The sequence below is a fragment of the Fusarium poae genome, chromosome 1 (assembly GCF_019609905.1).
Source record: "Fusarium poae strain DAOMC 252244 chromosome 1, whole genome shotgun sequence".
Taxonomy (NCBI): domain Eukaryota; kingdom Fungi; phylum Ascomycota; class Sordariomycetes; order Hypocreales; family Nectriaceae; genus Fusarium; species Fusarium poae.
The window spans coordinates 3,762,631-3,776,324 of NC_058399.1; the positions used below are offsets into that span (position 1 = coordinate 3,762,631).

The window sequence follows — 13,694 nt, forward strand, 5'->3', positions numbered from 1 at the left end:
ATGGAAGATTTGTAGTTCTTTATTTTTCGTTTAAAAACAAACCATCCTCGAAACAAATTAATCAATTCCACAATATGATGGTTCCCAATAAGTATGACATGTCCGAGGTATCGCGCCCCTCCGAATTTTCAAAGAATACACCCCCCCTAGTCTACATGAAGTGGCCTGGCCTGTCCTAACTCTGCGCTCATGAAATTTCCATAACGTCGTCCGCCTCAAAGCCGAACTGGTTGTTGTGAATCGCCGTGATTCGGTCTAGCTCATCTTGGTACTGCTTCCTGATATCCGCCAGTGAAACCACCTTGCGCTTTACTGCGTCTTTCTGGCCATAGCCAGCTGGGGTTTCATCATAAATCCAAGCCTGCTTGGAATCCACACAGCTGAGGGCATTGATGAGCAGTAAGTACTGTCTGGTCACGGGAGTATCAAGGATGTCCTCTCCCGTGGCCTCATCGCCTTCTCCAGCGCTTCGTAGTTTGTGAATTCGGTCCAGTACGACGGATGCAGCGCCGCGGTAGTTGTTGTGCTTGATTCGCCATGAGTAGAGAACCTGATGGTAGGGGAATCCTTCTATGATATCTAGTGTCGCCCTTGTCTTCTGCGACAAGATGTCGTCGACTTCCTGTTGCAGACCGGGGAATGGCATAGACACAAGCTCAATATTGTGATAAGTCGCGCACATCCTGTCGACCAGCTTGCGCAGGTTTGAGATCTTCATTGCCTGATCCTTGATTGACACAAGCGTTGTGTGGGCGAGGTCAAACTGAGACGTCGCGACTGCAGCGTTGAACAAGCGGCTTTGCATGTCAGTCTTAGTGAACATGGCATCTTGCTTGGAGCCAAGAAACTGCATAGCGAGCCGAGCGAACTCGATCACATAGGAGTAAGCCTTTTGCCTCTCGAACAAGGCGACGATGTGCGAGTAGTACTTTGCAGGGCCGTGGTTGAGCAGGTTCCACTCAGTATCATCAAGCAAGCCGCTGCTGTGGCGATCACTTTCGAGGTTTTCCGTGCCTAACAAGTCGTTAGCTGATATCAGCGTGGCACCAGTAGTTGACTCACTCATCCCAATGGCTGCCTTTCTGAAGTAAATAGCAGCGGTATTAAAGTCCTTCAAGGCCAGCTGCAGGCGACCTTGAACGTATGTTGAGAAAGGATTTTGATCGCAGAAAGGTGCAATATCCAGAGCCAGATCAGCCCTCTCCCGCTTTATGAGGAAGCACTGGATTAATGATGGGGAAACCTCGATATCGCTATCGGGAGCACACAGGTTGGTGACCAGGTCAGTAATGTCAGTAGCAAGGGGTATACCCTTGTCGGCGAAACCAAGTAGGTGGCCGACATTCGCCTCCAGTGCTGTTACGCACTGAGCATCTTCGACAGTTTTTCTCGAAACGGTGCCGTTCTCGCTCTTTTCTCGGATGCTGGGCAATGTGAGTTCGGTCTGGGCGAGCCACTTCAACAGCTCCAATCGTCTTAGAGCCGCAATAAGCTGTCTAAAAACATTACCAACGTCAACTCGGTTATGAAGGATATCCGCCTCATTGTCGAACTCAAATTCCATGTGGACGAGAAGAATCAACTGGCTAAAGTACACCCTCCACTGCAACTCAATACTGTCTTGGACAGCTTTCACAACCAGCTTCTTTCCAAAGTCGGTGAGAGGCTGGCGCAGGTTACGTGTTTTAGCCTCTTCAGGTGCAGAAATGAGGTTCATCACGTCGGTGTAAAGGTCGTCCGTTACTGTGCTGAAGTTTTGGCCGAGGACATCAACAACTTGGTTGCAGTCCTCATCAGTAATTCCTCGCCAGAAGCCAGACTTGTCTGAGAAATACTGAATACGTTCGAGATCAGTTTTGGACGAATCTTCAAACAGCTCAGGTCGGAGTGCGGCCTGGCAAGATTGCATCAAATATTCGGGGAATCCTTCCACAAATGTCAGGCCCGACCCGATAAGGGTCGCTTGAGCCAGCTGGTCTTGTTCGGGCGAGGGTAGGTTGTAGTACAGCCGCTCCAGGCTATTGCATTCCCGGATGGCTGAGAGAAAGTCGGCGCAGACAACCCAAGTCAGGCCTGTGTGGGGGTCGAGGGTTAGTCCAAGTGCTTCTCCCCGTTGCTTATCCAATTCAAGCAAAAGACGGTAGAACCTCAGCCACTGAGCCTCACTCGATGCACGAAAGGTTTCGTATTCCATCGTGCCCGAAGAACCCCGATCTAGTGTTGCAGTTGATCCCAATATCGAGCAGATCGCCTCGGCGAGCCCTCGACCCTTTCCGGCCTCCTTTGATTTTCCAAAGCCTCGCTCATAGATCGACAATGCTGCCTCGAGGGTCGATTTCGTAAATTGACCAGGCTTCAAAATGAGTTGAAGCCACTTCTCGGTGACATCTGTTGGATCGGAAGGGCCAGATCCATCGGCGGCCTGGATCAAGTTGTCTGCATAAACGCCATCCCAGTTATCCTGCCAGCTCTGCGAGATATTCTTACGGTCCACTTCGAGCCTCTGCACCCTGTACGTCATGTTGTTCTTCCATAGGGTCCAAAGTTGAATAGCGCTCTCGGCGGGACAAGATAGAACAAAGTCAGCGAGGGTCCATACATCGGAAGAGGATGGCGTGACTGGAACCAGTGAGTTCTTTGGGAAGATATCTTCAACAACGACGCTGAACGCATCCTTTGCTGTGATCTTCCAGAACTTAAACTCTCCGGCGCCGATGGGCGAGAACGTTGCGCAAACCCTACTACCACGATTCCGGCCTACAACCTGCACAAGATTTGTTTGTGATGGGTCAATAGCCCATTTACCAATCTCCTGGGGGTTCCTCTCGGCGTTCAGGATATCGCTTGTGTACAGAATCTGGCCATCGTTAATGTTCCAAATTCGCATTCTGTGATCGAGACAGACGGTGATGGCGAAGAGGCAGTCCTCTAATCCAAGGCTGGTGACTTGAATCGATGTGGCCGAGCTGTACTCCATGTTGATCTTGCCGTGCTTGATTGTGTGCTTTCCCTGGAAGGGAAGAAGACTTCGGAGGTTCTGCGCCCATCCCTGCACGTTGAAGAACGATTCCTTCCAGACATTCGACGATACTGTAGATATTAGCACACGGTCCTTCGCCGATCTCGCTATAACTCACAATCATTGGCCTTGGTTTTATCCAGCCTGATCATTCCTCCATCATTCACCGTCACCAGTAGTGTCTCCGCATTCACAGCAACCATACGGTGTGGATGCTTGAAACCCAATCCCGCTGGCGCCTGGACCTTGCCCAAATCAGAAAGCCCAGCATCGATGGCCGATCTCTTTCTGAACAGATCTGGTCGAAGATGGAAGCTGTATAGTTGGTATGCCTGATCGAGTACAAAAACACAAAGCGAGTCGTGCTCTTCGTGGTCCGAGAATGCCACACATCCTGGCTGAATTGGAACAGAAAAATGGAAGTTCAAGAACAGAGGAAACTCGGCGGCTTGTGTTTTCTTGCAAACATCGACAGCCCGGATGCTGAGTAGTGTACCCTCCTCGAGAATTCGCCAGAGGAAACTACGGGGTGTGTCGTGCCATATTCGGTGGTAGATGGATGAAGAGCTGGCCAGGTTCTTCACTCGAAATGATGTCTCATCCTCCAAACTGTTTTCTCCTGCCGCTTTGCGATGATTTCGGCCATGTATCGAGTTTGAGGGTACTCGGATCGTAACAACAGAGGACGTCGTCGGAGGGTCGAGATTTACTCGTGTCTCTTTGAAGACATATTGGGTATCACCTGAATCCATTTCGCCCCCATAAATCGGATGGATCGTGACGAGGTGGTATCGTGGGCTGGGCGATGTCGTGAATGTGATGGTCGCAAATGTTAGACTCTGGCGAGCGAAGTGCGGTCGCGTTGCCTAGCAGAAATTCTGAGGTGGAACTCGTTATCGCGACCGCGCTAACCGAAAAAGGCAATCAGCTCTGGATCACTGAGTCACGAATGTTGTTAGATACTACCTACCTAGGTAGGTATTAATAACAGATGATTGTCTTTGTTTTATTATACGTTGAAAAAAATGTTGTGGTAGTTATCTGGATTAAAAAACTCAATACTACATTAATTTATCATTTTCGTAGCCCATACCCATTTCTATAACAGCGCCATCATTCCAAAAATGCCACTCCATGAAACAGCCATTGGAATCTGCGCCAACAAGATCATGCAAATAATCATCACAATATACTCCAGCGCTTGTACAAACATAAATCGTCCATCATGATTAATCCTTCTCCATGTCCTTGGGCGCTGGGTCGCCAATACCTTCCTCGCCAATGGCAAATAGGGTATCACTCTCTGGCAGGCAAGGGCTGTCGTAGATTTTGGCGATACGAGTCTCAGCTCGACCCTTCTTGAGACTGATTCTTGTCGTACTGGCATGAGCAATAATGTTACCGCCAATAGGCTTCTTTGGGTCGGGGTTAAACATGGCGCTTGGACCGCCATCGACTTGAGCCACGACTTGATTTGTAATGACCACTGCAATACCGAATTCATCTGCCAGCCGCTGAAGTGTCCTCATGAACTTGGCCAAATGAGTCTGTCGATTTGAGAGTTCGCCACGACCACAAAAGTCTGTTCTGTATAGTGATGTCGCGCTGTCAACGATAAGTAGGGAGAACCGGGTCTCGCACATCATTGCGGCAGCCTGGTTAAGCAATTGAAGTTGATGATCAGAGTTGTAAGCGCGGGCGTATGCAACATTGTCCAGGACTTCTTCGCCTGAGAGACCAAATCGGTTGGCCACTCCTAGCAATCGAACAGGTCGAAATGTGCCTTCAGTGTCGATATACATGCACTTTCCCTCGCCACCGCCCATATCAAAAGGCAACTGACAGGTTACAGCGAGTGTATGACAAATTTGACTTTTTCCTGTTCTGAATTCACCAAACAGCTCCGTGACTGAGCCAGTTTCGATACCGCCTGCAAGAAGGGTATCAAGGTTCTTGGATCCTGTGGTAATGGAGATGAGTTCGCTGCGGCGTTGGTGCATCTCTGTGGCGGTAGTAAAGCCCATTGGAACAAGTTTGGAAGCTGTTCTATCATTAGTATTTTTTTTTAATAGCGAATTCATTCCACGTACCTTCAGCAAGGATCTTGGTCGCCTTCTGCTCAGAGATACCCTTGATCTGTTCCAGCACTCGTCGTGGTGTGTAAGCCACCGACTCCACGGTATTGTAACCTCCATCAACAACAAGCTGAATGTCTCGCTTCGTCAAGCCAGCGATTCCCTTAAAATTGACAATGTCAACCTACAGCGCAACAGTACTTCACTGCGTAAGAAACTTACCTCGAGAGCGAATAGTGGTGTTGGGGCACCGGGGCCGGGCATGCCGCCTTCCTCGCCCATTTGAGCCTCGTCGTATTCCTGACTCATTTCGACTCCAAGTATATTCTAACAGATGGAGGTAGCAAAAAAGAAAGAATTCACTGTCAGGTTTGGAGTGAAGAGGATGAGAAAAATGAGTCCAGAGGAAAAGAAGGGGGGGGAGGGTTAAGTGAGAGCGCGGCGGGACGCGTCTAGTGGGAGGCAACAGCGCCACCATTGTACGCCAGGTCACGTGTATTGATGACTCTGCGATGACCCACATCGCCTAGGTAGGCTGCTCATTTGTAGAAAGAAGTGGTTGAGTGATGGAGCAGCATTAATAAGTGAGCCCATTCAATGAGTAGTAGGTAGGTAGGTAGGTAGTAATAGTTGTGCTTAGCAATTAATTTCGTATATGTCACTTTGTCAATGGGACTTGAAAGCATTGCTTGTTATATGGTTGGATTATTATTTGCTACTGTACAAGGAGCGAACAGCCAAATTGGCCTATAGTGAACATGCTAATGAACTTCCAAAACACCCTTCCATGCAAGTTAAAGTCGTAAAAACGATTCATCAGTATTCCCGATAAGTATTAGTCTTCGATATCGTGAGTCTTATCGAGATGTGCTGTGTTGATTGTTGTGTGGCCGAGTTTACTCAACGTTGATGCGTCGAGACTCGTGCTTCTTGGCCTTGGGGACAACAATGCTCAGGATACCATCGTTGAATTTAGCAGAGACGTTGTCCTGGTCTACACGAGTGGGGAAGTTGAAGCTGCGAGAAAACTCGCCGAAGCTGCGCTCGGTGAGCCAGTACTTGGACTGGTCAGCAAGCTTCTTCTCAACCTCCTGGGACTGTTCCTGGTGGGTAACCTCAGTGCTGGTCTCGTGAGCCTTGGCCTGCTCCTCATCCTCGACAGTGGCGTGATGGGAGCTGCTGTGTTCCTCGTTGTTGTCGGCGATAGCGCCTCGGGCTTCAGTGCCCTCGACGAGGCTAGCGGGAGGAGTGCCGGCAGTGTAGGTGCGTTCGGTCTTGCCGCGAATGAGCATAGTCTGAGGCTCGGTGAACTCGATGTGAACGTCAGACTTCTTCATGCCGGGGAGTTCGCCGTGAAGCTCGTAGGACTCTCCAGTCTCGCGGACATCGAACTTGGGCTGCCAGTGGCTAAGGCCGCTGCGGCGAGTGCCATTTCCGTTGGTTCCCTGGCGAGAGTAGCTGTCGAAGTCGTCAAGAAGACGGAAGAGAGGGGTGAAGGAGGCGTCGGAGTTGTAGAAGTTGCGGGGGAAGAAAGCCATTGTGTTTGTTGTGGTGATGGGTTCAAAAGTGAAGTGCTTCAAGTTGATAGTGTTTGAGAATGAGTTGTGTAGAGTTTTGAAGTGGTGGTTGTTGTGAGTGTTGTTTCCTTGTGCTTGTTTGTGTCTGATCTCTGATGCTATGAAGAACAAATCCCAGCTTTGGAGGAAGAGACGCCTGCTTTATACTTGGAATTGTGGAAGATGCGATGGATATGGGGTCTTCCTTACCTTTCGCGAAAGATCGATAAAATCTGCCACTTAGAGGTTCTAGAAATTACACGAGTACGAAAGAGGGGCATAGAAATTTGGCAAAGTCGTCAGGCGATGATTCCAGCGTAATCTTGACATCAAATCATACGAATAAGCAAGGCATCGCCAACTCGGTTGGCTCCTCGCACTTACAAGAAACTGGTGGATTGTGGTGGAAGGTTCCAGGGGATACCAGCCATGTGAGGATACAGCAATGCACAATCGGATCTCTTTCCTTGGTAATCAAGGAAATTTCTCGGAATTACCAAGAGCCGTTTTAGTTGCTCTATATTGTTAAAGCAGCTGATGTCAGTGATTTATTGAGTAGTTTATTCTCTGTTTTCCATTTCATGTTTGATACAAAAACGGTACACGATAGGAGCATACCAAGGTTATAAATGTGGTCCGTGCATGATATCTGCTGACATAATAATATTCTGCGTCCTACCCTGCACCATATGCCCCTTTGTGACTAGAAACCTTGAAGTTTATAGTGTATAGGTATCTAGTTGCAACAAAATTATATTCCTAACTTAATGAGTCAACTTGGCTGATTTCTATATTTCGAACACCAACATGGTTTTAAGAAGTATTATGTGGTTACACTAGTCAAAGAGATAATCTACTTCTTTTCTTTGCTAAAGTGTACTGAGCTGATGTATACGTTGTACATCCTGCATTGCAGTCCACGAAATTAAATCAAAAGATTTCGACAAATAATAAAATTATACTAATACTTATACTGAATGGTCTATATGATGTTGTAACTGCTCATATCATACTGGTGTTTCATCATCACGTTGGGGTGACGCAACAGACATAACAGAGCCAAAAGTCAGAACACTCTTCTACACAAACCAAAAGAAAAAAACTCAACGTCATGAGATATAAACTGGAAAAAAAAAGAACAAAAGGTTAGTAGAATATAGAGAAGACATCATTGTCGGTATTGGGAGTCATACTAAACACAATGCTGTGTTTGGGGGGATCATATCTAATACTAGCAGTTGCCTAAAGCAAAGGGCTGAAGCATAGATACCTTGGATAGTTGAGAGAAAAAGGAAGGGAGAAAAAAAGCAGAACGACTCGAAATCAGAACCAATACTCAAGAACATTAATTGGAGGGAGCAAGCATCGAATCAGGGGCATTGAGGACGACATAACAGTTTCCATGTCATAAACACCAGAATTTGGTTGTCTGGCTGAATATCCGGAAAATCGTAAAGTAAGATGTATTTAAATTGTATGATACACATGAAGAAAGACATGCACATAGAAAAAAACGCTCTTGGATACTTGCAGTCTTCCCCATGTGTATTTCCACTACACTTCCCTGACTCATTTTCCCATGACGGAGTAACAGACGGGCAAGGACAAATCTACTTAGACCGCGTTTCGAAACGCCATGACAATCAGAAGAAGGAGCTTTTAAGATAGTGTGAGATGTATACGAAGAAGGACTCGACATTCTGGCAAACTCATATCTCCGAACGATAGCTTTCGTAGATCTCAAGATGAATGTAACTGGCAGGCCATATTTCCCAACACGGCTTCGTTCGATAACTCAATGTTGTACATCACTTGATGAAATATAATAGATAGGTAGTGATGGGTGTCTAGTAATCTTGGTTGTTGTGTGGTGAACGAAATGCAGATGGACAAACTTGTTGGAGCAACTAATGAGTCCAGCAACATAATTGGACGCAATAAAATTAGTCAATACGTCCATATCAACATAACCTCATGTAGATGTAAAGACTGTATTGGGTATAAAATCGGCGAGGTATATTGATCGGAAAGGAATAGATCTGAAGCAGGCTGGACTCGACTGCAACGGTTACGGCGTGATAGACTCGGTTCAGCTATTATCATATAATTAGCGACGATTCCTGGCGAACAAGGCAATGGAAAACTGAATTTGCAGAAAGTGAATGAAATGATAAGCAACTCTCTGGGTAGTGCGAGTACAGGAGTCAAAAACTCGCATGCTGACTGAGATCAAACCAATAAAGAACCAGGAATTCCAACTTGATCAAGCTGTGATCTTGAATTGACCAAGAGAAAGGCTTTCAATGACATATGAAAGCCACGTTTTTCTTGAATGTTCTGGGCAAAACCAAGGTCCATGTCTGAAGTGACATCGAGGTGGATTTGAGTTGAGAGGGCAATCCTACAACGATTGTATGACGTAGAGAGACACAGGATAGCTGCACAGAATCGGGAAGAAACAGAGAGGAAAGGCCGTGTATTGTACTATTGTGTATCTCGATCTAAGGTCATGAATCATCCTTGACCATCGTATGATCACCGATTCACTTTGTCAATGGTTCTTATTTGGGTCTCCATGCATGGGGATGGGAATGATTGCCATCATGTTAAATGCCGACCCCCACATTCAAAGAGATGGTGGGATTGGAACCGGAAGTCAGGGTCTAGCCCGTCGGATCAACAGGGTCTAGAACATGACGTAGTCCATGACGCTCTGTGCCTCTGGAGCTAGTGCAAGTCAGAGCACCCGCCCCGGAAAGTCAATGCCCAGCCCAGCTCAGCCTAAAACCCAGTATAAGGGACGGAAGACTGAGTGGCCGACAGCTTACTAGTCTGGGTAGTTTGTGTGGCATCCCATGTGTGCCTGTCGTTGTCGGTCATTAAAATGACCAACTAGCGTCGACGGAGTTAATAATGCTGGTTCGGTAAGCTGCTCTTTTACCATCTTTGGAAGACACACCCCACCGTGCCTTTTACTTCAGCCACAACGTTGCCACAACACTTCCAACTTCAGTTGAATGTCTTATCGTTTTAATCTACCGTGCTAAACAAATATACAACGTCAAAAGGCACGCCCCGAGGAAACTCGGACATGAGAATAGCGGCCCGCTCACGGAAAGCAACGGGTAACACCACCAAGCCATCCGGACTGACCGTTGCCACCTGGTACCTGACAATCCAAAAGAAAGCCACCGCTTGACTGGACCAGACTAGACCTGATCAAATCAACTTTGGCCATTTTGATGATACTGTCAGTAGTATTTTAGTCCACAACCTCACTTGCGCACCCCAGGAACCGTTGGAAATTGGCTGGTTATTATAATGAGACGTAAACTGCCACACAGTGACATTTGCAATCAATATGAATGACCCTATCCGTAGTAACATGCCAGTAATGCCCTGCATAGATTCCAAAACATATCGTCGTAGCTTTGAATTACCGTCTCGGCAAATGCATCTGCAAGAGCACTGCAACATGGCAATACCAAGATTACCATTTAGAGAACCTGTCTCATGTCCAAACTATCTCTTATCGTCCATATGGCCGTACTGGGGCGAAACTTTGCATCATGACCATGGGAACCCGCACACCCTGGTGCACAGCCTCTGGACTCTGCACGCGGTTGAAAAGTCCAATGAGTCTCCGACCAACTGAAGGTTCAAGCTCGGTTCCGTCTCGTGCGATTTTGACCTCGCGATTCGAATTCCACGGGTTGCGCAACCCCCGGGTACGGTAGAATGGTAGACGGCTTGTAGACAACCACTCCAACTTGAAAGGCTTTCCCCACGTCTTAGTAGGGCCACCCTCTCCGTCGTTACTCTTGGTACTTGACACTTCAGCCTCACTCTCATCTTCCGACAGTGTCTCTTGATCCTCCCGATCAGCTTCCCAAAATATAGTACCCCTGGCGGAATCGTCAATTATGCGGCCTTTGGGAGCCTGTTCAGTCGCTTCGGTCGGTATGGCTTTTGGGAGGTCGAGGTCGCTCGTCGCCTGGGCCGTTGGCGCAAACTCGATGGCTGCTGCAGGGTCCTCGTTGATTTGCGATACCATCCTGGCATAACCATAGTATTCGCCGGATTTGTTGGCCGAGAAGACCAAGTAGACGCTGTCAGCAACCTATCCAGAACGTTTAGTTATTGCATGAGCTCGATGGAATGTATATGTTAATACCTTGAACGCATTGTTCAATGCGTCCTCGTTATGCGATTGAGTAGCCCAAATACCTGTGTTGACACTCAATTCGAGGTCTTCGATCGTCAGACTCTTTAATATGAAGAATTTATCTTTCTGTGATGAAGCATCGCCAGCAATAATGGACTTGATGGGAACTGCTGATTCGACCATTGGGCTCGGCAGTTCGACCTCTACTTGCGCCTTGTCCAAGACGGGTTCAGCCTTGGGACCTGCCGTAGCCACTGATGGCCCAGTCGGGGCTGTCACACCAGCAGCACTCTCCACCGTACTCTTGCGTAGCCTGCTGACAAGGCGAACCGATTGGAATTTCGAATCGTGTAATTTCTGTTGTGCTGCGCTACAAGTTTCTTCGTCCTTGAAGTTGGCAAACGCACAATTGCTTTTGGAGATAAGAAAAAGGGATTCTAATCCTGATGTTTCCTTGCAAACGTGGTGGACGAGGTTCATAAGATCGGTCTGCGGAGGAAGATTGCCAATCCATATCGCGTGTCCTAATACGGGGCTTTAGTAAACGCTCACCGGTTATCAAGGGGGATTATCTTACCACTCTGTCGTGGCTTCCTGGGAGGACCCCGCACTACACTCTGTTGTCTCTCCCTCTCTGACCCATCTGAGGTTCTCTTTAGCTCAGTTTTGATAGGATGTTGTTTCCCAGCCCTACCTTGTCCCTGCTTGTAAGGCTGTGGGTGAACTGCTCCATAGTCTGCCTGTTGCGGCACGATTCTTGGTTCGTTGGGCATGGACCCTCCACCAGGATAATGACCAGGGATGATGCCATTTGGTACTGGCTGCGCGTGAGGCTGGTACTGGGGGCCGGGGGGATAGTAGTAAGTTGATTGCTGAGGGCCCATCATCATCTGGTTTGGGAAATATGCCATGTTCTGCCTTTGAACCATTGGATTTGTGGCTTGAGGCTGGGGCATCTGGTTCCCATAATATGGTGCCATCTGCGGTTGTAGGTAGTAACCCTGCCCAGCAACTGGGATTGCCGGGTGTCCAGGGAATTGTGACATGTGCTGCATCATTGGCGGTGACCCTGCGGGGTTCATCCGTTGCTGGCTGTTCGGAGGGTATTGTCCAGGTCGGAAGCCCATCGATGGGAGAGCGTTGGCCACGGATGCCATGTTGTATGGCCCGGGTCGAGGACCTGAAGGGAGTTGAGACATGTCGAACTGTGATGCGAAAGCGTGCTGAGATGCGGCATGATGCTGTTGAGACACAGGAGAGAGCTCGTGCTCAAGACTGGTTTCCGTCTTGCCCTGAGCTGGTGGAGGACCACTAGGTGCCGCTGTGTGGACAACCTTTGCGGCATCCTGCTGGAGTGCTCCCATATCTGGGGCTTGGGGGCTAGCTATGTCTCCCATTTGTGTTGTTTCGCAGTTGTGATTTCAAGTGGTGACAGGACGGCCTGTTATTGTTTCAAGTTGATTAGCAAACCTCCCAACTCGAAACAGCATCCTATATAGGATATGACTTCAAGAGAAGATATCGTACCTTGGTGCTGTCTTGCGAGGGAAGATCACTTACAAAAAAACCCTACCAGAAGTCGTGTTGTTTCAAACTGAAAATCGGTATACTTGCTAGCTGTAGCTACAAGTGAACAGGGTCTGAGCTGAGGGAAAAAACAATGGTCTAGCCCTCTTTTGACGGCTGTGACTGACCAATGCTAGGGAACAAGTAAAGAGAGGGGAATACCGAGCAATTTTGTGGCCGAGAACGTGTCAGAGCCGATAATGTTGCTCGATAGGTGGGGGACAGGTATGGACCCCACGACTTTGGGCCTTGAGAAGACGGAGATGAGATTATTGCTCTATCCCTTTGTATACACTTCTTGGGAAGCTGGGTGGCGGTGGTGGTAACAACAATTCTTGGAGATGTGTTCGAAGCAAGGCGTGTGTTGTACCCACGGGGAAACCAGTGAAATCGTCGAACACCTTTGAGCCCAATGTCAGGTTTCCGGAAGGGAAAAGAGTTGAGATGGTGATATGATCGATAACGGGCACCGACTATATTTCCTTTTGGCGTAACAGGGATATGAGCTTAGTTCAGGGACCAGTGGATTGCTGAGGTGAAGTGTTGAAGTGCAACGAAGCCGCCCCCCAAGTCGGTAGTCAGCCACGCAGCTGGCTCAGCGCACAAGCACTTAAAACGAAGACAAGATCCCAGTGGTCAAGTGAAGAACCACAAGGAGACACCTGTAGAGGTGTGTATAAAGTCTTGAATCGTATGAGGACAAACTAGCCAGTCTTGTTCCAGCTGTAAGTGAATGTCCTTGGAGGTGTAAGTGGACTGACAAAAGCAATTCCTTAAGCTTCAGGGACATTCAAAAGAGAAACGGCCTCTAAAGGGATTCTAGGCTAGAGAAGCCTGTGGAAGGGCAAGGGGCGAAATCTCAGCCCACGATCAAACAGTAGAGGCTTTAACAACGGAGATAGCGAGTGGCCAACAGTCCAAGCTTCCGAAGCTAGGGCTCACGAAAGGCTTGGTAGGTCCTGCACGGCAGGGACACACGCAGGGATAAAAGGAATAAATGACCAAGTTCAGACTAGATGAAGGGGTGCTAGCAGGATAGGCTCATGGGGGCGTGAGACACAGATTCGTATGACAGATGGGAAATGTGATGGACGATCTCTAAGTTGGCACAGCTCAAAGATGGGAATTTGCTAGGGCCGTGCCGGTGGAGGAGTGGGTGAAGGAAGTGGAGGAAGAGAGTTCGGACAAGAATGGTAGGTGAAGACAAGTGTAGCTATTGCCAGAACAACACTACCAGTAGAGCTATTGTAGGACTGAGCAGGATCAACAGTGTTGATAGGCCGTCAAGCCACACGATTGATGATCGAGAATTG

At 48.2% G+C, this 13,694-nt stretch overlaps 4 protein-coding genes across 4 annotated transcripts; all 4 read right to left on the minus strand.

Annotated features, from left to right (window-relative positions):
* Positions 1–187: 187 nt before the first annotated feature.
* On the minus strand, positions 188–3,771 carry FPOAC1_001241 (uncharacterized protein; the record flags this gene model as incomplete). Its single annotated transcript, XM_044845846.1, has 3 exons — positions 188–1,014; positions 1,063–3,090; positions 3,138–3,771. The coding sequence occupies 3 exons, from the start codon at positions 3,769–3,771 to the stop codon at positions 188–190; spliced, it is 3,489 nt and encodes a 1,162-aa protein (XP_044711762.1).
* A 477-nt stretch (positions 3,772–4,248) lies between these two features.
* Positions 4,249–5,403, minus strand: RHP51 (RecA recombinase Rhp51; the record flags this gene model as incomplete). The annotated part of the gene is made up of 3 exons (XM_044845847.1): positions 4,249–5,060; positions 5,110–5,257; positions 5,317–5,403. 3 exons carry the CDS (start codon positions 5,401–5,403, stop codon positions 4,249–4,251), a joined length of 1,047 nt encoding a protein of 348 aa, XP_044711763.1.
* A 587-nt stretch (positions 5,404–5,990) lies between these two features.
* Positions 5,991–6,632, minus strand: FPOAC1_001243 (uncharacterized protein; the record flags this gene model as incomplete). Its single annotated transcript, XM_044845848.1, has 1 exon — positions 5,991–6,632. The coding sequence occupies one exon, from the start codon at positions 6,630–6,632 to the stop codon at positions 5,991–5,993; it is 642 nt and encodes a 213-aa protein (XP_044711764.1).
* Positions 6,633–10,179: 3,547 nt separating this feature from the next.
* FPOAC1_001244 (uncharacterized protein) lies at positions 10,180–12,212 on the minus strand (the record flags this gene model as incomplete). The annotated part of the gene is made up of 4 exons (XM_044845849.1): positions 10,180–10,770; positions 10,825–11,339; positions 11,393–11,458; positions 11,510–12,212. The coding sequence occupies 4 exons, from the start codon at positions 12,210–12,212 to the stop codon at positions 10,180–10,182; spliced, it is 1,875 nt and encodes a 624-aa protein (XP_044711765.1).
* Between the last annotated feature and the right edge of the window lie 1,482 nt (positions 12,213–13,694).